We start from the raw sequence: 27210 nt of genomic DNA, 5'->3' as shown, positions 1-27210 counted from the left end.
ACACTATTTCCTGACCTGTAAAGTTTCCACTGAAAAGTCTCCTGCCAGATGTACTGGAGCTCCATTGTATGTTTTTTTCTTTGTTTCTTTTCTTTTGCAGCTTTTAGGATCCTTTCTTCATTCCTCACCTTTGGGAGTTTGATAATTAAATGTCTTGAGGTAGTCTTATTTGAGTTGAATCTGTTTAGTGTTCTATAGTCTTCTTACACTTGAACATTGACGTCTTACTCTAGGCTGGAGAAGTTCTCATTATTTTCCTTTCGAGTAAACTTTCTCCCCCTTTCTTTCTCTCTCTCCCTCCTCTTGAAGGGTGATAAATCTTAGATTTCTCTTTTTGAGGCCATTTTCTAGATAATGCAGTTGTGCTTCATTTTTTAAAATCCTTTTTTCTTTAGTCTCCTCTGACTGCATATTTTCAAATAGCCAGTTTTCAAGCTCACTAATTCTTTGTCTTGCTTGGTCAACTCTGCTGTCAAGAGAGTCTGAGGCATTCCGCAGTGGGTCAGTTACATTTTTCAACTCCAGAGATTTTGCATGATTGTTTTTAATTGTTCCAATTTCATTGTTAAGTTTATCTGATAGGATTCTATTTGTCTTTTCTGTGTTATCTTGAATTTCACTGAATTTTTTTTAAACAACTATTTTGAATTCTTTGTCTGAAAGGTTACATATCTATCCCTGTCTCTCCAGGATTGGTCCCTGGTGCCTTATTTAGTTCATTTGGTGAGGTCATGTTTTCGTGGATGGTCTTGATGCTCTTGGATGTTTGTCGGTGTCTGAGTTAGGTATTTATGGAAGTCTGTAAAATCTGGGCTTGTTTGTACTCATCCTTCTTGGGAAAGCTTTCCAGGTAATTGAAGGGACTTTGGTGTTGTGATCTAAGTTTTTAATCCCTGCAGCCATATCTGCTTTAGGGGGCACTCAAAGCCCAGTAATTTCATGGCTCTTTCAGACTCATAGAAGTACCACCTTGATAGTCTTGGATACAATCCAGAAGAATTTTGTGGATTACCAGGCAGACTTTTTTTTTTCTCTTACATTCTCCCAAACAAACGGAGTCTCTCTCTCACTCTGTCCTAAGATTCCTGGAGCTGTGTGAGGGGTGACACAAGCACCTCTGTGGCCACCACCACTGGGACTGTTCTGGATCAGACCTGAAGCCAGGACATCTCTGAGTCTCAACCAAGGCCCATGGGGTACTGCCTGGGTACCACTGTTGATTATTTGGGGCCCAAGGGCTCTATAGTCGGGAGATGATGAATCCTTCCAGTACTAGGACCTTTCCTTCAAGGCAGTGGATTTTCCTTTGACCCAGGGTGTGTCTAGAAATGTCACCTGGGAGGTAGGGCCTGGAATGGGGGCCTCATGACTCTGCCCAGTGCCCTATCCTACTTTGGCTGAGCAGTTATCCAAGTTGTAAGATAAAGTCCTCTTTACTCTTCCCTCTCTCCTCAAATGGAAGGAAGGAGTCTCTTTTGGAGCTGTGAGCTGTGCTGCCTAGGGTTGAGGGAGGGGTGACACAAGCACCCTTAGTTGCCCCAGCTGATACCTCACTAGGTTGTGTGCACCCCAAGTCCAGTGGCTCCAAGCCAAGCACAGCACCAGGATTTGCCCAGGAATTGTAGTCCTTCTATCATAGACAGCCTTCAAGTTTATTTAGGACCCCAGAGCACTTTAGCCCATGGTGGTGAGGCTTGTCAGAACTCAGATTCTGACCACTGGGATGGGTGGCACCCCTCTGTCCAGGGCTGGTCTAAACGTTCCCTCCATGGGCACTGGTTGAGTTCTGCGTGTTGTTTTTACTGTGACAGGGCAGCACTGAGTTCCAATACACAGTCCCACAATCACTGTGCTCTCTCCCCCAAGTGCATTATGTGTTCTGTCTCTGGGGCACACAGCCACTGCAGGGGGATGGGTGCGGGGTGACATCATCAATTCCAAATGATCTTTTCTACCTTCTTCTGTGCCTCTTTCAATGATATGGAGTTAAAACCAGGTGCTGTGACTACTCACCTGAAATTTGGTTCTCATGTAGGTGCTTTTCTGTGTGGACAGTTGTTCAATTTGGTGTTCCTACAGGGAGGATGATCACTGGAGGCTTCTATTTGGCCATCTTTCTCCACGCTCACCCAAGTCTTTGTATTATTATTATTAATGCAGCAGAGCATCAGTTTTCTTTTTGGCCTAGAAGTTTCAGAAAGTGGGAATTTCTGTAAGGAGAAGATCTTCTTGATAAACTGCAGTGAGAGGGAGCCTTACTTTGCGGATGGGACCGTCATCGTGATGGTGAAATGCAACTACTTACGAGACTGAAGCAAGAGCTTTGGCTAAACTTCCAAAATGATGACAGAGGTTTTGCAACTTTTGTCCACAGGTTTCACGTGGCAGGATGACTATACTCAGTATGTGATGGGCCAGGAACTTGCAGACCTCCCCAAAACCTACCTGAGGCGTCCTGAAGCGTCCAGCCCAGCCAGGTAAGTGTGGGTGTGGCTCACTGCCCTTTGCTCCCAGGACACAGCCCATAGCCATTACACTTAGGATTTGTTCGTTTATTTTAATGTAGCTCTAAAGAACCCACTATCTTTCTGGTGCAGATGTTTCAGAAAGTTAGGATACCTGTAAGGAAAAGGTTGGTTCCCATGAAAGAAAGAGATATTGGGGTGACCCTCCAGTGAGGTGCCATTTTCATTGAGACATGCCCAGGGGTTCTTCATTTTTCCATGAGACTCTTAGAGAAATCCTGCATCTTCAAGGCCTTGATCAAAAGCAGGTAAGTTGAGAATTCCCATTTCTAAGAAATTATTTTTGCTTTAGACAAAAAGTAGAATTAAATTGTGAAAGTCTTTATCGTCCTTTCCCAGAGCGTAGCAACCTATACTGAGCTAAATATATTGTTCCATGTTCTCTTATTTTGTACTCAAACTATGTGGCAATTACTAATGTCATATAAACTATCCGGTAATGTCATACATACCATGTACTAATGTCATACCCATTCTTGAAAGTGAGGAAATTGAGACATAGGGAGGTTAAAAAATTAGTTTAAAGACAAATCACAGTAAGAAAGCTGGCACTGTTGGATTCCTGAGCCATTGTGCTATTTTTCATGTTAAAAAAAAAATTAAAGAACACATGAAAATGACCTTTCCTAAAGGTTTAGTTTGAAAAGTCCATTTTTCCCTGACAGAGAGACTATTCTAGAGCCATAGTCTTTAGTCAGAAAGATTCCAATAACACAAAATTTAGATAGCAGCTTTCATGCCCATGTCCATCTGATACGGAAAACAATTAAGTGTCCTGACAGGATCAAAAGAGTGAGAAGGTGTGGAGAACTGGTAACCGACCCCCAGCACGCGGCGCACACTGAGGGCAGGGGCCCCGTCTTTGTGCTTCTGTGCCTGGTGTATCTACCTTTAATACCTCCTTTATCAAAGAGAATGTGCTGTTATACTCTGTAGGTCTTTCCTGTAGTAAACCAAACAAAAACCCACCAAAATGTTTTCAACTTGAGCTGTGTTGAATTTCCATGTTCATGTTGGATGTGTTCAAACTCCTTGTACTCCCCTCTAAATTCCACTGGGGGCGCTGTGCACCGCCCCAGGGACCTTGAACTCCATCAAGTGTAGGGATGGGTTGGGCGGCCCAAGACGGGCAAGCAGCAGAGGGCTGAAGAATTGGGAGCACCAAGCAGGGGATGGCTCCTCCTCAGTCTGGGGGTGCAGAGCGGGGCAAACAGAAGCTGCCCAACGTGGGAGGAAAGGAGCGCCACCGAGAGAAGAATCCAGGGACGACCTGCCTCTGAGAAATGAAACTCAGCAGCATCCCTGGAGAGGCACCTGGTTTGTGCCTTCTAAACGTTAAACGTGGTCGTTTGAAAAAAATTGCCAGTTTTTATTATTTAAAACAGTGCCAGTTTTATTATGAAAAAATGGTATGTTATCTTTGTTTTAAATACATAAACTTTGAGATTGGAACCTACCTACCTTCCTTCCTTCCTTCCTTCCTTCCTTCCTTCCTTCCTTCCTTCCTTCTTTCCTTCCCTCCCTCCCTCCCTTCCTCCTCCTCCTCTCTCTCTCTCTCTCTTTCTCCTCTCCTCTCCTCTCCTCTCCTCTCCTCTCCTCTCCTCTCCTCTCCTCTTGTTTTCTTTTCTTTCTTTTCTCTGTCTTGCTTCGTCACCCAGGCTGGAGTGCAGTGGCGTGATCGCGGTTTACTACAGCCTCCACCTCTTGGGTTCAAGCGATTCTGTTGCCTCAACCTCCTGAGTAGCTGGGACTACAGGTGTGCGCCACCATGCCTGGCTAATTTTTGTATTTTTAGTAGAGACGGGGTTTTGCCATGTTGGCCAGGCTGGTCTCGAACTCCTGACCTCGTGATCTACCCACCTTGGCCTCCCAAAGTGCTGGGATTACAGGCATGAGCCACCACATCTGGCCAAGATTGGAGTTTTCTTTGTGAATTTCCTGTATATGTCTTTGTCTGTATAAAAAGGACTTTTTGTATATTTCTGTTTGTTCCTTGTATTATAGATTCTTTACATTTCAGGGTAGTAACTTTTCACATATTATATTTTGTAAAAATATTTTTATTGGCCTGGAACGTAGATGGCACTAGCTATGGTTGCAACTAAAACCAGAGAGCTCTTACCATTCTGTAGGTTGGATTTCTAAATTCTTTCTTTGTGAGTGTTGAACCCAGGCAAGACCAATTATACCTGCCCCCAAAACAGAGGCCCATTTAGGGAGGCATTGGCTGGATATTCTCCAGACTCCTTTCCTCCCCACTCCCCTCCCCTGCCCTGCGATGGGCTTCATGCCTGTAGGCTCCATCGGGTCCTCTGGGGCTCTGGCTTTGGTGGGGTTTGGAACAAGCTGCACCCAGCGTGGAGGGCAGGGGAGTCTGGGCACATTCCCCAGCTCTTCCCCAAGCCCAGGCATGACTGCCTGGGACAGTCACCCCCTCTCATGCTGTCCCTCCTGCTGACCCAAAGGCCTCCTCAGTCCCATGGCGGCGCCTTCCTCGTGCCCGACTCTGACATCTACTGAGGGAGGTTCCCACGAGGCCCTGCCCAGGAGAGAATAAGAAACAGTGTGGCCCTTCATCTTCCTCAACAGTTGCCCACAAAGTTATCATCCTCATGGAAATGTGATCGTTTTTCTTTTTTTCCTAAAATTTCTGGAAAACTTCTTTTACCATTGAAATGATCTACTTTCTAGTATAATTTTTAGGAATGCTCTTCATTTATAGGGCATTTTCATTGTCTTCCAAGATTATTGGTAAAACATGCTTACACTGTTGTGTGATTTGGGGTATTTAAAAGTATCCTTTAATACCTATTTCACATTTGGTAACGCAGTGTAGTGGATGCTCTTCTCCTGTTGATGAAAAGAGTCAAACTCTGTAAAATATTTTTAGAGATGTATTCTGAGCCAAATATGAGTGGCCGTGGCCCGTGACGCAGCCCTCAGGAGGCCCTGAGCACATGGGCCCAGGGTACTCGGGGTGCAGCTTGGTTTTATAGGTTTTAGGGAGGCGTGAGACATCAATCAAATATGTTGGTTTGGTTCAGAAGGAGGGACAACTCAAAGCTGGGGCTTCCAGGCTATAGGTGAATTCAAACATTTTCTGGTTGACAACTGGTTGAGTTTATCTGAAGCCCTGGGATCCATAGAAAGGAAATGTTCAGGTTAAGATAAAGGATTGTGGAGAACAAGTTTTATTGTGCAGAGGAAGCTCTCAGATAGCAGACTTCAGAGAGAGCAGGTTGTAAGATGCTGCTTATTGGACCTAAAAGGGTGCCTAGCTCTTGGTTGATTATCTCCTGGGATCTGGTAAGGAAGAAAGGAAAACAAAGGGGGAAGGGGATCCCTATAGAATGTGGATTTTTTCCACAAGAGACTTTGCAGAGCAGTTTCAAGGTATTGCAAGGAAATATATTTTAGGGTTAAATATTTTGATTTTTTTCCTTGCCTGGTAATGTTCTGCCAGAGTCAGACTGAAAAGTAAGTCCCGATATATAGGGTCAAATAAAACCCTCTGATGAGAATTTATGGTTTGTAGGGCATGACTCCCCAGACCTCTTAGACAGGAATTTGGGCAAGAGAAAAAAAATCAGAGCTTAGTCCTCAATGTTATGATTTTTAAAATTACTCAGCACATATGTAGTTATCTGCCCTTGCCATTGTAAACTCACTTTTTCTTTAGCCGGGTGTGGTGGTGCCTGGCTACTCAGGAGGCTGAGGGATCACCTGAGCCCGGGATTAAGGCTGCCGTGAGTCATGATCACATACAGCACTCTAGCCTGGGAGACAGTGAGACCCTGGCTCAAAAAAAAAAACTTTTGTTCACCCTTTTAACACAATTTTTAAAAAGAATTATCTCTCAGATTTTCTTTTTGCTATTCTCGTAAATAAAGCTTCTTCAGTAAAGCTTATTTATGCTATTTATTCATTTTTTAAAAATAATGAAATCACATAAATTGATTAATTTGCTTTTGAGCATAATTTTAACATCATTCTGTAACTGACGAATTCTCACTTGCTTTTGTTCTAAATTATCAGTAATTGTCATTTTATATCCTTTTGAAACAATAAGTGTTTGGTAGGCTTTTCTACTTTTTCATATTTATGTGTTGTTTTTAAACTTTAAATTAGTGTCTAATTCTACTGCATTTTGGTCAGAATGTGACTTTGTTCAACTTTTGCTCTTTGGTAATTTTGAGGATTTCTTTGGCCTGATTGGAACCATATTTAATCTCCAGTTGGCGCTTCAATAATATATTCGTTTAACTATTTGCAGGATACAGATTTTTACAAATAGTTTATAATTTTATATATATATATATGATGTGTAATTAGGTAAAAATGTGTCAATTGTATTACTTCAGATCAACATGTCCTTACTTATATTGTGACTTTCTGAAATTTCTCAGACAAAGATAGTATTTCTGTGAGTTTTCCTTTGGGGGTTGACGTGTTTAGCTTCATAGGCTCTGAGGCTCTGCTGCTTAGCACACGGGGCTGCGTCCATCACTGGCGGATTGTTGTGTAAATGGTGCCTGCATCTCCCTTAATGCTTGTCTTGGATTCCATTTTCCTAGATGAATAGGGCCTTTCCTGCTTCCTCTTTGTTTTTGTTGCCTGGTTAATCCATGGCTATCTTCAGAATTTGGCCTTTGGGACTGTTTCTGTTTGAAACTCAGCTTTTATAAGGTCAAGTGGTGTTTCCAAAGCCCCTTGGGTCAGGTCGGAGGACGGGTTATAGCAGCAAGGGTACCGATTCCTCTTTGGGGCTCTTTCTTCTCATACGTGGATTGTGGCTTGTTTGTCTCCTCTTCATACGTGGATTGTGGCTCATTCCCCTCTTCTTTAGTATTTATAAATTTTTCTTATTTTAGATTTAATTTGTGGCCTTCGCCTCTAGATTTTCAAGCGATTTTAAAGTAAAGGATTTGTTTCATTCCTTGTTAAAGGGATCCTCATGTTCTGATTCCTGCTGCGTGATAAGGAGCCCTGTTGGCTTTCAGTGTCCTCACTCCCCACTCCCAGGAGCTGCTTCTAACCAGGCTCCCCTAGTGCCTGCCTGTGCCCTCCACCAGATGGACCCTGGGCCAGCATTTGCTGGATAAACGGTGGTGAAGGACAGAATGCGTGATCTGCCCATGCCTTTGAATTCTTGCATGGGTAGCAACACTAACCAAGAATGTCGCCTGGATTTCTCCAGTTCATGTGTGTTCAGAGCATTCTGAGCTTCACAGCTGAACAGGAATCCACAATAGGCCAGTGACATAGTAGCTGGTGTTCTTCACATGAGGCAGTTAATCTCAGGAGATTGAGTTACTTGCCGAAAACCAATTACCCATTCATGAAATAAAGTGACATTAGAATGAAGTCTTCAGAATTCACAGCCCCGTTTTGGGCTTACCACAAGCTAATTTCTCCTGCTGGTTCTTCTCTTCACACACACGAGGTCCCTCAAGCAGAGTAAGCCCCAAGAGAGAAAGCCCGAAAGAGACGTAGTGTGGAAAATCAGCAAAGCAGTAAGTATGAATGCCCAGTGTGAGGAACAGAGCTGGCACCTAAGGGGTCACCAGGAACCTGAGAACATGCTTAGGGCTAAGAGAACCTGAGAACATGCTATAAGGAGAAGCTGAGAACATGCTAAGGGCTAAGAGAGTCAAGGAAGGGGAACCTGAGAACTGAGGACTTGAGAACATGCTAAGGGCTAAGATAACCAAGAACCTGGGAACATGGTAAGGGCTAAGGGGGACCTGAGAAGTCAGAACCTGAGAAGAACACGCTAAGGGCTAAGAAGGACCTGAGAACCAGGGAACATGCTAATGGCTAAAGAGAACCTGGGAACATGCTAAAGACTCCTGAGGCAGGAACAGGGACAAAGAATACCAACTGTGTATGTAAGCACGGACGACTTCACAGGGAACTTTGGGTGGCCATGAAGGTTGGATGTAAAATATAAGATGGGCCTGTAATTTGGAATCTTTTCCTTTAACAAACTGGGTAACAATCTAGAATATCTCATATTATCATGAGCCTAAGTCCAGTGTGTGCAAGTGGAGAAGGGAATAGCTACTAAGTGTAAAACATTTTTCATCTTTTTGAAGTACAAAATCCATACGTATGAAGTTTTGACCTACTTCAAGCTGGATAACAAAGCAAAAGTCAATGTGCGAGTTAATTGCTACACCACCACACAGCATAATGATAAACACTCTCATTGCTGTGACATATTGCAGTGTCACAAACAAGTCCCCAGGCATGGGCAGAGGCAAAGCAAAGATGAATATGACAATTTAAAGGTACATTTATGAGGTGGTTCCATCTGCATTGATTAGCAATTAGTGAGAAAAGTAGACAAAATACCAGAAAAGTAAATTAACTGCAGTTAAATTACACTCTGACAACGTAGAACATGAAATCTCATCTATTAAATAATGGTCAAGGAAACTATAGCCATGATTTGAGATGCAAAGAACTGTGAAGGCCTTGGTAATTTATATGTCTACTACATCTGTATCAGGGTAACTTGAAAAGTGATATTGTTGGGCTGTGTCCCCACCCAAATCTCATCTTGAATTGTAGTTCTTATAATCTGCATGTGTCGTGGGAGGGACCCAGTGGGAGGTAATTGAATCATGGAGGTGACTGTCTCCATGCAGTTCTTACGATAGTGAGTGAGTTCTCACAAGATCTGATGGTTTTATGAGGGACTCTTTCCCCTTTGCTCCTTGCACTTCTCTCTCCTGCCACCTTGTGAAGAAGAGTGTGTTTGCTTCCCTTTCTGCTGTGATTGTAAGTTTCCTGAGACCTCCCCAGCCATGCTGAACTGTGAGTCAATTAAACCTCTCCTTTATAAATTACCTAGTCTCAGGTGTATCTTTATCAGCAGTGTGGGAACAAAGTAATACAAAAAGGCACTAGAAATAAAACCATGGTGTATTTATCAATTGAGATAATCAAGCAAAAATGGGATTTTAAAATAAGCCCCATGCAGGTATCACACACCTAATGTTAGGGATCTGTTCTTGAAAATCAACATCCCACATGGAAACAGTACCTGGAAACCTATTCCATTACTGTATGTGGGAAATATATAGTGAGTTCCGCATCCACTCAAGCCCCAGTGTATTTCCTAAAGTGTTTCTAAATCACAGTAAAGACCCATATACAAGTACCAGATGGTCATATTTGGATAGAAGACACTTCTTCCTGATACCCAGAAGTGGAAATTGTTCTTAGCAAAGCGTGTGTTCTATTTGCAGTAATACTGCCTCACTCAGCACCTGCAGAGTCTGAGCTGCACCTCCCTCAGGCTGTTGGGTGATGCCACAGCGCTGTGTTTGGAGACATACTGAGACTTTTTCTGAATATGATTTTGTTCAGAATGTAGCATCACATTCTGTGAAAGGAGATACACAGGCACACGTACACACACACATACATGTATATACATATATATGTATACAGGTGCTTCTTGGCTTATATCTACCTCCTGTGCCTGCCTGGGGTGCCTGGGCTGTTGACATCCTCGTTGTGGAGCTCTGCTGGGGATGATGTCCTTCAGCATCGTATTTCTAAGAGAGCCATAAGTCTACCTTTGTATTTGAAGGATATTTTCATGGGATATAGAATTCTGGGTTAATTTTTTTTCTTTCACTACTTTAAAAATGTTTTCCATTGTCTTCTGGCCTGGAGCACTTCTCCAGGTTTAAAGGAGAAATCTAAGTCGCCTTTCCGCTGGCATCGGGGCCGCTGGAGTCAAGTCCTCCAAGTTCCTCACTGGCCATGGGCAGGGCCCCAGGGGTTCCCGGGGAGCTACATCTTGGTTGTCTGGACGGCAGACTCTGTGGTTCTGAAGTCCGAGTGCAGGGTCTTGGGAAGACCCATCGTGGGGAAGTGAAGAGATGAGTTTGGCCGAGGAGAGGTTGGACTCAGTGTGGTCATGACAGAGACCTCTGGAGCCCTGACCCCTCCTCAGGGGCTAGGGACCAGTGTGGGATGCAGACCTCCCCCGATGGGGTATAAACATGGGTGAGGCAGACCCCCATGGTGGAGGGCCATTTTGGGAGGGGACACAGCTGTGTGGTGATGACACTTGCCCCCAGCTGCCTCAGGGACAGTGGTGCTCAGTGGACTGCCAGAGTTGACAAGACAGAGCTGAAGGTCTGGGGAAACCAAGGCAGCTTGTGTTCACAGGTTGGAGTATAAGAGAGAAGAGTGCACAGAGAGCCCTGGAGATTTTCAGTCACTGCTGAGGATTTGGTAGATGACTGATGATCTTGTGTCTATGAGGGAAAAGAACCATCCAAAAAATGAGAGCAAACGGTACCTGACATTCACACAGAGTGTGACCTAGTGCCTCTTCACACCTCTCAGACTTGCAAACCTCATAATTCCCAGATCATTGGCTAGAGTGCCCATAGAGTCTTGTCTCAGTAGTGGGGAGTAATTTCTCATAGATAATTGCTGCTCTGATTCTGCCAAACAAGATTTAGAGGTAAAACCCAAGAGGGTTGAACTGGTCCCAAGCAACTTAACTGAATACCAGAGCACGGGTAAATAATATTTATGGGAATGCAAATATCCATCACCGAATAAGGTAAAATTCACAATGTGAATATATAGACATGGATTATCTGGCATGAAAAGGAGCAGGAAAATGCAACTCATAGAATTCATCCATGTAGACACAGAACTGACACACAATAAGTAGCAGACAGGAAAAAACCATGAGTGGAGTGAACAGCAGATTAGACATTGTGGTAGAAAATATTAGTGAACTTGAAGAAACAGCAATAGGAACTAAGGAAATGAGGAAGGATAATTTAAAAAAATAAAGAACACCAGTGAGCTATGGGACACATCTAAAGGCCAAATATATGTATAACTGGAGTCCCAAGGGGGGAGAGACAGGAACAGAAAAATCATTTGAAGAAATAATGACCAAAATTGTTTCAATATGATAAAAATAATAAACTCACAGATCCAGAAAGCTCAATGAGCTAAGAAAGAAACATGAAGACCAAGAAATATTGTAATCAAATTTCTCAAAACCAGTGATAAAAAGCCAACCTTAAAAGCAGACAGAGGAGAAAAAGGTACATTTCATAGAGAGATGAGATGATGAAGGCCACTGCAGGTTTCTCCTTGAGAATGCTCCATGCCAGAAGATGATGGAAAGCGTTTTTAAAGTACTGAAAGGAAAAAAAAAATCAACCCAGAGTTCCATATCCCATGGAAGTATCCTTCAAATACAAAGGTAAAATTATGGCTGTTTCAGAAATACAGATGCTGAAGGACGTCATCCCCAGCAGAGCTCCATGGCCAGGGCTGGTAAAGCCGCCATTCTGGCCGAAGGGAAAGGTGCCCAATGGAAACACACCAGAGAGCACATGAAGGCAACTGCATCAATCGATAGATGGTGTTTTCCTATCACTTAAATCACATTTAAAGAAGTTGATTGTTTAAACAAAAATGATGAAAGTGTATTGTGAGGTTGATAACACAACTGTCAACAGAATTCATGTCAACACCTGCATCAGAGTTGGAGGGAGACTTGCAAGTATCTATTTAAGCCTCCTATTTCGTATGTTAAGTGGTGTGAGGTCACTTGGAGGCAACCTGTGGTCAGTTAAACGTGACTCTCATACACTAGCCATAATTCTGTCTTCTTGCGCTAACAAGGATCTAGAGTTAGGTGTTGAGAAGGCCACGGTGGAGCCATGCCCCAGGGCTCTGAGGCAGCCAGTGCCTGGGCTCTCAGGAAAGTGCCTGCCTTCAGCTTGAACCTAGCTTCTCTCTGCCATGAGAGAAGCAGATGGCAGCCGACCGCACCTGCAAAGCCTGTTATGAGGGAGGCCTGAGTCTTGTGCTGGCAGTGGGACATGACACGGGGGCTTGTGGCATCTGGACCGTCCACTGCAGCACAATTCGGACCTGAAGTGATGGGTCATCACTGAGCATGGCCCTCAGGGGGAAGGGGATTTGGGAGCGTTGCTGAGGCAGCAGGCTCACGGAGGGCCCTGCCCTTGTCTGTGGGCAGCAGAGCCGAGCAGCAAGGCCCCCACACTGGCCCATCTTTTTAATGGTGATGCCCATTCTTTTATAGACATAAATGAGGCACTCAATTAATTATAAAAACTAAAAATAATCAGAATTGAAAGCTCTTTGGTCTGTGTCTAAACTCCATGTCTATGAAATCTTTTTATTAGAAGCATGGTGTGTGCGTGCATACACACACGCACTCACACAGACACATGCACACACACGCACACACTAACACACACATTCACACATTCTCATACACTCACACACCCCTCACACACATCCTCACACACACACATTTACATACACACACAAACTCACATGCACACACGCACACACACATACACTCTTTTTGTTTTTTTTTTTTTTGAAACAAGGTCTTCCTCTGTTGCCTGGGGCTGGAGCACAGCGGCACCTTTGTAGCTCACTGCAGCCTCAAGTTCCCGGGCTCTAGTGACCCTCCTGCCTCCACTTCCCAAAGTGCCGGGATTATATAGCGGATTATACCCCCATGCCAGCCTCACTATATATATATGTGTGTGTGTGTGTATATATATATGCACATACACACACACATATATATATATTTTTGAGGTGGGGCCTCAGTGGAAGGTGGGGGTGGGGTGTAGTCACTCAGGCAGGTGTTCTTAATCCTGGCTGGTAGAGGCATCTCCTGTGGGAATTCTCTTCCTCATTTAGGAGCATGCTCTGGGCCCTTTTGGTCATACGCAAAAAGCAGAGGCCTCCGTGGGGGCTGCGACGCTCTGGGCGGCTGAGTCTGCGGATGAGCTGGCAGGTGGGGAGGCCATGCCCATCGTGTTCGGGCTGAGACGCTGCCCCATGGCTCAGGCGAACTCTCCGCCGCAGCTGAGGGTAAAGGGGGACAGGGCGCAGGCTCCGGGGGCCACGGACGTCCTCCCACCACGCCCAGGCCTCCACCAGGGCTGCACGTGGGCCAGTGGGGAGTCCTGGCTGTGTCTCCAGCTTGGGCCTAGCTTCTCCCTGGCCTGAGAGAAGCAGATGGCAGCCGACCGCACCTGCAAAGCCTGTTATGGGGGAGGCCTGAGTCTTGTGCTGGCAGTGGGGCATGAGCTGCGGAACAGTGGGGATGAGCTTGGGCGTTACTGCCGCTTTCCCAGCAAATCTCCCTGGCTCTGCTCTTCCTTTCCATGTGGCTGCATAAGCTGGTGCTGGGGGCCCCGCTGGGAAGTGGCCACTCTCTCAGGGACTCTGAGTATCATTAGCGGGGGCCACATGTGGCTGACATGTCCAGCTGCCTGCTGGATTTATACCTTCAGCACACAGCAGTGCCGCGGGGCCGCTGCCAGCCGCGCCTGGTTCCACGGGGCCCCTGCCAGCCACACCTGCTTCCACGGGGCCCCTGCCAGCCGCGCCTGGTTCCACGGGGCCCCTGCCAGCCACACCTGCTTCCGCGGGGCCCCTGCCAGCCTTCCTGGTTCCGCGGGGCCCCTGCCAGCCTTCCTGGTTCTGCGGGGCCCCTGCCAGCCGCGCCTGGTTCCGCGGGGCCCCTGCCAGCCTTCCTGGTTCCGCGGGGCCCCTGCCAGCCACACCTGCTTCCGCGGGGCCCCTGCCAGCCTTCCTGGTTCTGCGGGGCCCCTGCCAGCCGCGCCTGGTTCCGCGGGGCCCCTGCCAGCCACACCTGCTTCCGCGGGGCCCCTGCCAGCCTTCCTGGTTCCGCGGGGCCCCTGCCAGCCGCGCCTGGTTCCGCGGGGCCCCTGCCAGCCGTGCCTGGTTCCGCGGGGCCCCTGCCAGCCTTCCTGGTTCCGCGGGGCCCCTGCCAGCCACACCTGCTTCCGCGGGGCCCCTGCCAGCCTTCCTGGTTCTGCGGGGCCCCTGCCAGCCGCGCCTGGTTCCGCGGGGCCCCTGCCAGCCGTGCCTGGTTCCGCGGGGCCCCTGCCAGCTGTGCCTGGCTCTTGGCCTTGTCCTCGCCGGCCCTACCCCTGCCACCCTCAGCAGCATGGGCACCACGTGTGTCAGCCCACAGGAAGTGTCTTATGTGTTTGTCCTTCTAGCCTCCGGCATCCCTGCCCTGCGTGGTCTGTGTGCATCACTATTTAACAGCAGGGACTGCAGTGGAGGGGCCGAGAGCACTGCATGGACATCCGGAGGCTGCAGCAAAGTACATCAACCTGAGGCCTAAAACAATGCACATTTATGAGGCGAGAACCTGGTTCCCGCCTTTTGCAGCTTCTGGGCTGCCTTCCTTGGTCTCCCCACAAACTCAGCAGAAGCTGTGCCAAGCCTCAGGCCCCCCATGCCCACCCGGCCTTTGGCTGCCTCTGCCTCCTGGAGAATTCTTGCTGAACCTGCAACCAGCACCTGCAGCCTCCTCCCTTTCTCCTCACCCCTTGGTTCCTGCGTGTTACTTTTACTCCCTGTCTTCAGCTCTCAGGAGGGGTCATTCGTCCATCCTCACAACCATGAGGCAGGTGCTGTTAGCCATCCTCGTCCAGACACAGGCTCGGGGGTCCAGGAGAAGTTCAAACTCATGGTCACAGAGCAGCAAGGCCAGGCCGGCCACTGAGCCGGGCTCCTGGCCCCCTCGCATGCACCTAGGCACCACGGGACAGGGCAGCTCCGTGCACCAGCAAACATGCGGTTGATGTCTGGTTTCTTTTGCTTTTTCAGGCCCTCAAAACACAGCGTTGGCAATGAGAGGAGGTACAGTCAGGAGGGCGGCGCTGCCCTGGCCAAGGCCTTCCGACGCCACCTGCCCTTCCTGGAGGCCCTGTCCCAGGCCCCAGCTTCAGACGCACTCGCCAGGACCCGGATGGCGCAGGACAGACCCCGTGCTGAGGTGACCCTTCCACTTCCTCCCCGGGCCGGGGCTGGCTTTTCCTCTAGGGTGTGGGTACCTGGACGGGTTTCCTCTCGGCTTCACGCCTGTGTCCCCGGCCAGTGGGCAGCCTGTGAACAGGGCTTCAGTGTTCCTGGGGCTCCTTAAGCAACATCTGCCCCCAGTCCAGCCCCCACCGCAAATGCTTAGTCTTCAGGGTGAGGCTCTGTAGGATCGTTCTTGGGACAAAGTGTGACTCCAGAAAGCCCACCATGTAAACCACAGATGCACACCAGGGAGGTAGAGGAGGTAGGTGGCTGCTCTTCACCCTTTGGGAAGGGACCTGGGACAGCAGTGGACACTGCAACCCGACTGAGGGAGACCAAAGGGCCCTGAACGTGGCTGGAATTAGGGGCACCAGGTGCAACTACTGCGTCTGAGGAAAGTTCCTGCTCCCCAGCAAGCCCACCCGGGGGGGCAGCCCAGGGCAGCATAAGGGCTCTGTCTGCCTGTAGGCATGAGGGTCTCGCACCAAAACACAAGGTGACGCCCTGGGCACAGAGAGCCCAGACAGGCTCGGAGGCGAACCCCAGGAGTGTTTATGCAGGGCCAGTGGGAGCTGCAAGGACCCGCATTGCAGAGCCCTCCGATGCCCTTCAACATGCAAAGCCCAGAGCCCTCCGATGCCCTTCAACATGCAAAGCCCAGAGCCCTCCGATACCCTTCAACATGCAAAGCCCAGAGCCCTCCGATGCCCTTCAACATGCAAAGCCCAGAGCCCTCTGATACCCTTCAACATGCAAAGCCCAGAGCCCTCCGATGCCCTTCAACATGCAAAGCCCAGAGCCCTCCGATGCCCTTCAACATGCAAAGCCCACTCAACATTGTAAGGACACGGAACTAGGAATCTCGGTAAACTTTGTAAATGGAAAAGCAGGCATGATTTTTATGACGACTGGTTAGGCCAGAGTTCACAGGTCCTGCATTGCCTGGAGGGAGGGAGGGACGAGAGCTGCAGAAATCACCTTCGGAGGCCACAGCCTGGCCAGCTCCCTGGGATAGGATTTTGGACCAGGTGTTGAGGCCCAGGATGGCCCTGGGGACCTTGGGGGTTTGTTGGTGATGCTCACACACTCCTTTTCTGCCAAACGTTAGTTACATCACCTCTAATTTGACACACTCCTTTCTAAGATGGAAGCTGTGCTGGTGTGAGACAGGGAAGTCTGAGGACCTTCTGCATTCTCTTGGACTCCACTGGGATCCCACCAGGAGCTGTGGCCCTGGGATGTGTGTGGGAAGCAATGTGGGCCCAGTTTCTATTATGTTCCTGCCACTGAGCCATTGAAGTGACTTAAGTTAACACTGGGCAACCCCCACAGACCTTGAAAGGCAGAGTCCTCCCAGAGGACACGTGGCCGCTAAGCTCAATCCCAGGCCAGCTGAGGGGCTTGCTGGAACCTTGCTCCAAGCGTGGGAACCACAGGGTGAGTTTCCACAGAAGGTGGCCCCATAGGGCGGCATGTTCGGTGCATGCAGGTGAGGAAGTTGAGGCACTTTTGCATCTTAGTAGGTGGTGCCTGGGGAAGGCCTGGCCTTGGCCCCATGGTTCTCTGAAGCTCTTCTGAGGGCAGCTCCTGGGCAGCCGTCTTTGCTGTGGCCTTGCCTCTGCTCAGGAGGATGTCACAATAATGTTTGAATGCAGAAGCCAGGCTGTCCACAGCCGCCAAACAGGGCCCTGATGCTGGCCCAGAGCCATGCAGGGGCCACGGTGTGCCAGACCCACAGGTCACAGTTAAGAGGCTGCTCAAGGGGGGCCCAGTGGCACCTGGGCCATATTTGTGTTTTTCCTGATCACGAACTGTGTTTCCTGATTGGTCGAAATCACTCCTCATGGTGGAGGCTGGGGGCCTTCAGACCTCGTGGAAGTGCAGGGTCACAGGCACTGCAGGCCCCAGGTATCCCTCTAGGGTTAGGCTCACAATGAGAGGCCAATCCCAGCCCTGCTCTGTGCCAGGCCCACCTCCCGTCAGGACCACTGGCTGTCCGGAGAAACATTCCCTAAAGCCTTTCCAGGAGCCTGCAGGAGCCTTTCTGTGTGAGCCTACCCCTAGAGGGTCTGGTCCACTTAAGGCTATTTTAAACATGCTAAATTTACATTTTTTATTCATTAACTGAGACCAACTAAGCACCTTTGGTGCATTGGACATCCTGCTGGATTTTGTGGGTGCAGAAGGTGGATTTCATGCAACTCTGTCCTTGGGTCAGAGGCTCCTCCACCCACTGCTCTGGGGCCAAGGGGCTGCTCAGCTTCTGTGCCCCCCGAGTCCTCAGCTGTAAACGAGGGGTAGTGGCCCTGCGGGTGTCATGAGGGCCACGTGTGAAGCTCCTCATGGAGTGCCCAGTCAGTAGCTGTAACCATAACTATCGTTGATAAAATAATCTTTAAAAAATGAAATGGAAATTAGGTCGAGAGTCTGAAACTGGGCTCAGTGGAAGTCTCTGACTCTGATGAGGGGAATCAGAGGGCACCGGGATCCTGGCAAACATTCCCTTGGTGTGCCCGCACCTCAGCACTGCAGAGCAGGTCTCAGCACAGCATGATGGAAACTGGCATTTCTCCCACTCTCTTGAACGTTGGTAATTTAGCACCTCCAGCTCTGAAATGATTGCTTCGTGCTCCTCCTCTGCCCCCTTGTGTCTTTATCGGAAGGGCTGTGGGGCCCCGTGCTGTGCCTCCGCTGCTGCTGTGAGATTTCAGGTTTCTGTAACGGGGCCGTCACATCACGTCCCCAGACGCTGGAAGTGAACAATCAGTAAAGTAACCCCCGTGCAGTCCAGAGATGGTTTTAGTAACATACGAGGGAAAGGCGGGGCGTCATTAAAAGTTTCAGAGACTCGGAAGAAGTTGGATTGAAAGGAAATCAGTTGACACTTTTCCGTGAAGCGGTTTCCCGTCTTTTCCCCCTGACTTGACGGTGGCATGCTCACCTAGACTGACGTCCAAGCGCCTTCTTCACGGGCTTCTGAATAGAGAAAGGCAGGAGCATAGCCTTGGAGGCTCACCCGCCGGCCTCAGACGGGCCAGTGAGCGGGGTGTCACCTGCAAACAGCACTGGGTTTCATTCAATGGGAGCCTCAGTTGTTCCATTTTGAACCCATCATCATGCCCCTCCTTGAGTTTCAGTTATTTTATAAATAGCCGCGGCACTAAAATAAAAGAGTCAGAGTTAGAATGGAATTTGCTTGTGGGACAAGGCACAGCATAGATTCTCGTCGAGGGTAAATTGAGTGCCTGAGGCAGCCAGATGTGAGGTCGGCCACGCAGCAGCGACATCCATGCATTAGAAACAAACTAGCAAGTTGCAGAAACTCGCTGAGAGTGAAGGTCTTTGGTAGATATTGAGCAATTCGTGCTATGAACCATTGGAAGGCATCGTAGTGGTGCCTTGTGAGTTGGCTCATAGCAGCTCCTGGGGAAAGCAAGCTCCTGCTACAGACAGGACGCCTTCCTAGGCGGAGCACAGTGTGCTGCATGTCCTGGGACGCTCTCCAGGTGCTCAGTGGCTCTGCCGGACTCAGCAGCTCAGTGCTCATCAGGCCTGGTCACACTAACCAGTCGTATTTACTGAAGTCTTTCCATTCCTGACTTACTGCATTAGGATTCCAGCACCAGCATTCTCCACGTACGCCCCAGAGTGCTCTCAAAGCGGCCTTCCCCATGCAGCGGGCGAGGGTGGCGGCCTTCCCCATGCAGCGGGCGAGTGGCAGCCTTCCCCATGCAGTGGGCGAGTGGCAGCCTTCCCCATGCAGCGGGTGAGCGTGGAGGCCTTCCCCATGCCGGGGCGAGCGTGGCGGCTGCCTCTGCACCAGAACACCCCTCCGTTGGGAGCTTGTGATGGTCCATTTGGGGCTGATCTCTTGGGGTGCATCCCCCGGCTTTGCCACTCCCCAGGGCCGCTAGGTGCACGGGAGAGGAGCATCTTCCACCACTGCCCCCATCTGGCCTGCTCTCCATTTCAAGAAACAGAAATGAGAGAGGGGCGTGGGTACCAGTCATGTCAAATATTCCACCAGCAGCCAGGGTCCACCTTCTGATAAGTTTGGCTCTGTCACCTTGGAACCTCCCACACTCCGTGGTCGGCCTCGCAGTGCTGGTCTCTACCGTTCCTCAGCATAATTATCAGGAAGTCATTCTTTCCCCTTTGGAGGTGTCCCAGTTTGAATTAATGAGTTCCGTGGTCATTCTGGCACACAGACATTTAGCACAGCCGTCAAACGGTTATTCAGAAAATGAGCACTTGGTGGCATTTTGGCTTAGGTATTTTTCTTCTTTGTTAAGATGGATGCTTCTCAGTATTTAAAAAAATGCATGAAAACCCAGAACTCATTTTCTTTTCTGTCCAGTGTTTAAATGAGGAGAAAGCTGTTAGTCATCTCACTAATGAACAAAGACTGAATAAGTGCAGGAAGTGCGTGACCGGAGGCTGCAGTGTTGCCGGGCAGATTTGCTGCCCCGTGAATATAGGGACTTAGAGATCTGGGCCGCGGCTTCTCCCCGCCTCTCTCAGCTGTTGAAATATTTTAATTGGAAATTTAAGCTTTATATACTGATGACCTTTCAAGGTACAATCAACTTCCTGTGAATTATTTTATAAATCATTGTTTTCTATGTATCCATCATCAAAAGTGATGGAGAAATGTCCTAAACATATTGCCTTTCAGGACCTTCATGCCGGTGACGTCATAACAGAAGCCACTGGGAATAAAATCATGCTCTTTCTCTTTGTTCATTAGCGAGATGACTCAGAGCTTTCTTCTCGTTTAAACACTAATTGAGCGCTTACTGATCGCTAAATCAAGGTGTCGTTATGACTTCTGCATTGTTAGGGTGGTAATGCTTCCTGTTTTATTGACTATGGTGGCACCGGCTCACAGTACTTGTACTCATCATGCAGAACACCATAAATTCCCTGTCCACTCCGTGTTACTGAGGAGGTTTAATCAGAAATTCATTGCTTACCAATACCATTAACTAGCAGATTTATTTTGGAAATGTTTAAAAAACATATTTAACATAAAAGAAATGGTGCTGGGTTAAGGAAATGGTTAAGGAAAGTTAGTTTATGCCCTTTAGGATTTTATGGTTTTACTGGGTAGGAGGGAGAAAACAAACAAGCAAAAAATACAGTTAAAAAATTAAAGCAAGTTCTGTGATGCAGGGAACACAGAAAGTAAAGGCTCACTCATGCCAGAGGGGGCAGGTGGCCCAGGCAGGCTTCTGACAGAGGGGGTAGGTGGGCCCAGGCGTGGTCATGCCAGAGGGGGCAGGTGGCCCAGGCGGGCTTCCGAGAGGACGACCTTGGAGGACAACCAGGAGGCACCTCCTGCAGGTGTATGATGTATGTCGGGTACAGAGTGTCAGGAGCCCATTCCCCTCCCACCCCAACCACATGAGTGAGCCCCGGGAGAAATGTGCCAGAGCTGAGGACACAGGAAAAGAGGGTGAACTACATTCAGAGGGGGATGGATGAACCCATTCCAGGGAGAGGATTGCATTCAGAAAGTGATGAACTCACACCAGGGAGAGGAGACCGCAGCTTCTTTCATGCGCATTGGAATGGAAGAAGTGGGAGCCAGTCACAGGAAGCGGGGAGAATTCGGCCTAAATTTTAAGAAGCTCTTTGAGAGACAGGCTGCACAGAGTGAGTGTCTGCACCCCCACCTCTTTCCTGTGGGCTTTCACTGAGTACGTGAGTTGGGGCACCAGGGATGGAGGAGGGAGGGGGCTGGGAGAAATCCTGCCAAGGAACGCCAAGCCTCTACAGAGGTGGCCTTCTGAAGGCTGGGGGCAAGAAAGCATGGTGGAAAAACATCGGTTGCATCTTTCTGAGGATGCAGAAAGCCAGGGTGGGACCAATAGGGAAGAGAAGCTTCAGAAACTCACAAACTGACACTTGGACCATAAAGCAGAGAGAGCTCCCCTGAGGTTCAGAAGCCTGGTGGCGGAGTGTGGAGCATAAAGGGATCTCGAGTCTCACTGGAGCCCAGACCCAACCACAGGCAAAGAAGGCAACTAAGACCCAAAGGATGGAAAATGTGTACAATGGAAACTCGAAAGGCAGGAAAGCTGGTATGGTCGTGTTAATATTAGACAGAGTAGACTTCAAGACTAATAGTGTTATTCATGATAGAGACACTCTATGATGACTAAATGGTCAATTCATCAAGATGCTACAGAAAAATTTTATGAACCAATTTCAGAGCTTCAAATACATAAAGGAAACGTAAGAGAATACTAAAGACAGAAACATATAAGTCCGTCATGAGCATTAGTGACTGAAACTCTCCTCTCTCAGTAACTGATTAAACAAATAGATAAAATATCAGTAAGGATAGAGAAGATTTAAACCACCACATTAACCAATATAAGCTAAGTGATGTTTATAGAATGATATACCTAAAAACTACTAAACACACATTCTTTTTAAGTATATTATATAGAATATTTCCCAAACTAGATCAAATGCTGGTCATAAAATAGGTCTCAATAAATGTCAACAGATCAAAATCATACAGAGAAAGATTTTAAAAGAAAACTGCAGATTATTATTCTTCAGAAATATAGAAACAAAAATTCTAAACAATTTTTATCAAATTAAATTCAACAATATATAAAAAAGAATACTGCATCATAATCAAGGCAGATTTATCCCAGATATACAGGGTATGTCAAACATTTGAACATCAACCAACATAACTCACCATAGTAACAAGGGAAAGAAACACCATGTGATGGTCTCAGTAGATACTGGAAAAAGCATTTGACAAAACCCAGCATTCATCCTTGATGGAAACCTCCATCTAAGATTACACCAAACGGTGAAGGGCTGAAAGCTTTCCACTTAAAATCTGGAATTAGACAAGGATGTCTGCTCTTACCTCTTCTATCCAACATTGCATTGAAGATCTTTTTTTTTTTTTCTTTTGAGATGGAATTTCATTCTGCTTGCCCAGGCTAGAGTGCAGTGGCGTGATCTCAGCTTGCAGAAACCTCTGCCTCCTGGGTTCAAGTGTTGCTTCTGCCTCAGCCTCCCAAGTAGCTGGGATTACAGGCACCCGCCACCATGCCCACCTAATTTTTGCATTTTTAGTAGAGACTAGGTTTCACCATGTTGGCCAGGCTGGTCTCGAACTCCTGACCTCAGGTGATCCACCTGCCTGTGGCATTAAAGATCTTTGCCAGTGCAATAAAACAAGAAGAAACGAGAGGCATTCAGATTACATGATAACCTTTGTCAAAAATTTGGTGGAAGCTACATAAAAACTACTAAAACTAGTAAATATAGCAATGCTGTAGAGTGCAAAGTCAGCACACAAAAATTAATTTATTTCTGTACACTAGCAGCAATTAAATATGAATTTTAAAAAATCATTTATAGTAGCATAAAATTATGAAATAATTAAGGTTGAATCTAAAATATGTGTAAGACAATGTACAACCAAAACTACAATACATTGATGAGAATAATTAAATAAGACAAATTAATGGCAATATATGCATGGTCATGTGTCTAAAGACTCAATAGTATTAAAGTGGAAATTACCTCCAAATTGGTATTGATATGACACAAAAACACAATCCTTAAAAAAATTGATAACTAGAACTTTGTCAAAATTTAAAAATTTTCTTCTTCAAAAGAAGACACTTCTTTGAAAGACACACAAAAGAATGAAAAGCCACAGACTTAGAAAAATACTTGCAAATAGTACTTTTTAAGATAAAAAAAGAATATCAGAATGTATAAAAATCTTAAAAACTAAAATAAAAAGCAGCACATTAAAAATGGACATTTTTTTTCCAAGACAGTGGATTGGAAGCAATGTTAGCATGCCTCTCCCACTTGGAAAGACAAAATAGTGTGTAAAGATTCACACTGTGAACTTTTTTCCAAGCAGCAACACCAGAACTTGACAGGAAAACTGAAAGAAACCACAGAGCCTTTGAAAGAAGTGGCAGGCTGCAGCCGACACTGTGAACTAAGTGGAGAACTGTAAGCCCCACAGTGTGAGGGGGAGACACTGGCTCTGAGATATGCACCCCCACTGGGGAATTCAGCCCATGGGGATGGGACCTTAACCCAGTGCTGGAACTGATTTAGGGAGCAGTGGAGAATATAAAGTAGGAGAAGCAGCAGGAAGATCCCTGTGTGCATTCCCAGTCTCCAGCATGGATTGGGGAAGCCGTTCTGCCTCACAGGGGACTGTGTGGAAGTCTGCCAGCCAACTCAGGCAGTGGCCACAGGTTGAGAGAAGCTCCCAACTAAAATTTGCAATCTAATCTCTAGTAGGGACAAAATCCTTTGGCCATAACTCAGCAGGGAGTGGGAAGCACGCTGCAGCCACAAGCACAGAATCTGGCACCTGGCTTTGCTACTGGACTGGGATAGATGTGACCTGAAAGCCACACTTCCTGATTGGGACAATATCTCACATCTCAATATTAGTGTTGAATGTAAATGGCCTAAATGCTGCATTTAAAAGATAACAGATTGGCAGAATGGATAAAAAGACACAAACCAAATATGTGCTATCTTCAACAGATTCACCTAATGCATAAAGATGCATATAAAGTTAAGGTAAAGGGGTAGTAAAAGGTATTCAATGCAAATGGAAACCAAAAGTGAGCAGGAACATTCTTATATCAGATAAAACAGACTTTAAAACAACAACAGTAAAAAGAGACAAAGAAGGTCATTAAATAATGATAAAAGGGCCAATCCAACAAGAAGATATTACAATTCTAAATGTATATGCACCAAATGCTGGAGCTCTCAGATTCATAAAACAATTACTGCTAGATGTAAGAAGTGAGATAGGTAGCAGCGTGCCAACACTGGGGAACCTCAATACTCAACTGACAGTACTGGACAGATCACTGAGACAGAAAGTCAACAAGGAAACATGGACTTAATCTACACTCTAGAACAAATTGACCTAACAGATATTTACAGAACATTCTAACCAAGAACTGCAGAATATACATTCTCCTCATGAACATATGGAACATTCTCCAAAATAGACTAGATGAAGAAAATGTGGTGCATATACACCATGGAATACTATTCAGCTATAAAAAGGAATGAGATCATGTCCTTTGCAGGGACATGGATGAAGCTGGAAGCCATCATCCTCAATAAACTAACACAGGAAAAGAAAACCAAACACTTCATGTTCTCACTTATAAGTGGGAGTTGAACAGTGAAAACACATGGACACAGGGAGGGGAAAAACACACACCAGGGCCTGTTGAGGGGTCGGGGGAGAGGGGAGGGAACTTAGAAGACAAGTCAATAGGTGCAGCAAACCACCATGTCACACGTATACCTATGTAACAAACCTGCATGTTCTGCACATGTATCCCATCTTTTTAGAAGAAAAAGTAATGAAACAAAAAAAGACCATATGCTAGGCTACAAGACAAGTCTTAGTAAATTTTTAAAAATTAAAATTATGTCAAGTATCTTCTCAGACCACAGTGGAATAAAACTAGAAATTCACTCCAAAAGGAATTTTTTTAACTATACAAATACATGGAAATCAAAAAATATGCTCCTCAATGATTTTTGGGTTAACAATGAAATCAAGATGGAAGTTTACAAATTCTTTGAAATGAATGATAATAGTGACACAAGTTATCAAAACCTTTGGGATACAGCAAAAGCAATGCTAAGAGGTAAGTTTACAATGCTAAATGCCTACATCAGAAAGTCTGAAAGAGCCCAAATTGACAACCTAATGTCACACATCAAGTAACTAGAGAAATATGAACAAACTAAACCCAAAGCTAGAAGAATAAAAGAAATAACAAAGATCAGAACAGAGCTAAATCAACTTGAAAGAAAGAAACAAATAGAAAAGATCAGTGAAACAAAAAATTGGTTTTGTGAAAATATAAACAAAATTGATGGACCATTAGCAAGATTAATCAAGAAATGAAGAGTGAAGATTCAAATAAGCTCAACTACAGCACAGAAATACAAAAGATCATTCAAGACTACTATGAACACTTCTATGCACACAAACTAGAAAATCTAGAAGAAATGAATACATGAATATATTCCTGCAAGCATACAACCCTCCTAGATTACATTAGGAAGGAATAGAAACCCTGAACAGACCAATAATAAGCAGTGAGATCAAATCAGTAACTTAAAAATTGCCAACAACAACAAAAAAAGCCCAGGACCAGGTGGATTCACAGCTGAATTATACCAGACACTCAAAGAATTGGTACCAATTCTACTGAAACTATGCCAAAAGATCAGGAAAGAGAGAATCCTCCCTAACTAAGAAGCCAGTATCACTCTGATACTAAAATCAAGGATAAAATAATGAACAAAAGCAAACTATAGACCAATACCTTCGATGAACATAGATGCAAAAGCCCTCAACGAAATACTAGCTAATTGTACCCAACAGCACATCAAAAAGATAATACACCATGATAAGGTGGGTTTCATCCCAGGGATGTAGGGATGGTTTAACACATGCAAGTCAATAAATGTGATATATCACATAAACACTTAAAAACAAACATTGAGATATGATCATCTCAATAGATGCAGAAAAAGCATTCGATAAAACCCAACATCATTTCATGATAAAAACTCTCAACAAACTCGGCATAGAAGGGAATTACTTCAAAATAATAAAAGCTATATATGACAAACCCACAACCAACATCATACGGAATGGGGAAAAGTTGAAAGCATTCCCCCTGAGAACTGAAAGAAGACAACTTCTATTCAACATAGTATTGGAGGTCCTAGCCAGAGCAGTCAGAAAACAGAAGGAAATAAAGGGCATCCAAACTGGAAAAGAGGAAGTCAAACTATTGCTGTTTGCCAGTAATATGATCATATACCTACAAAACCCTAAAGACTCCTCCAAAAGACTCCTAGATTTGATCAACAAATTCAGGAAAGTCTCAGGTTACAAAATCAGCGTACACAAATCAGTAGCACTGCTATATACCAACAATGACTAAGCTGACAATCAAATCAAGAACTCAATCCACTTTACAAGGCTTCAAAAAATAAATAAAATACCTATCAATACGCTTAACCAAGGAGGTGAAAGATCTCTATAAGGAGAACTACAAGACATTGCTGAAATATATTGTAGATGACACAAACAAATGGAAACACATCCCATGCTTATGGATTGGAAGAATTTCATGAAAATGGCCACACTGCCCAAAGCAATCTACACATTTAATGAAATTCCTATCAAAATGCCAACATTATTTTCATACATAACCAAAAAATAGCCCAAATAGCCAAAGCAATCCTAAACAAAAAAGACAGATCTGGAGGCATCACATTACCTGACTCCAAACTATACTACAAGGCTAGAGTTACCAAAACAGCATGGTACTGGTAGAAAAGTAGACACATAGACCAATGGAACAGAATAAAGAACCCAGAAACACACCCAAACACTTACAACCAACTGATCTTTGACAAAGCATACAAAAGCATAAACTGGGGAAAGGACACCTGTTTGATAAATGGTTTTGGGAAAACTGGGTAGCCTCATGTAGAAGAATGAAACTGGATCTCTATTGATGCAGGGTAAGGAGCCCCAAAGTGGGGCTTAGCCCACCAGGGTTCTTGACTTTGCCCAGGAAAGAATTCAAGGTCAAGCTGGAGATAGAAGAAAGCAACAATATTGTTGTTACAGGCAGTGTCACAGCTCTGACAGTGGTTTAGCTCTGTGACTGCTCTTGCAGAGCCAAGCTACCCCATAGGCAGAGAGTAGCAGCTCAAGGAGGCTTTGCAGTGGTGTTTATAG

General features: G+C 46.1%; 1 protein-coding gene across 2 annotated transcripts in view; it reads left to right on the top strand.

Moving 5' to 3' along the window:
• PTPRN2 (protein tyrosine phosphatase receptor type N2) overlaps window positions 1-27210 on the top strand; it is a 985554-nt gene that overhangs the window by 350498 nt on the left and 607846 nt on the right. For both annotated transcript variants that reach the window (XM_007983635.3, XM_037991107.2), the window contains 2 exons: window positions 2375-2477; window positions 15210-15378. In XM_007983635.3, the coding sequence (XP_007981826.3) occupies window positions 2375-2477; window positions 15210-15378 (272 nt within the window). The remainder of the gene's footprint in view (window positions 1-2374; window positions 2478-15209; window positions 15379-27210) is intronic.

This window comes from Chlorocebus sabaeus, chromosome 21 (assembly GCF_047675955.1).
Source record: "Chlorocebus sabaeus isolate Y175 chromosome 21, mChlSab1.0.hap1, whole genome shotgun sequence".
Taxonomy (NCBI): Eukaryota; Metazoa; Chordata; class Mammalia; order Primates; family Cercopithecidae; genus Chlorocebus; species Chlorocebus sabaeus.
This window is presented reverse-complemented; position numbering and strand designations above follow the sequence as displayed.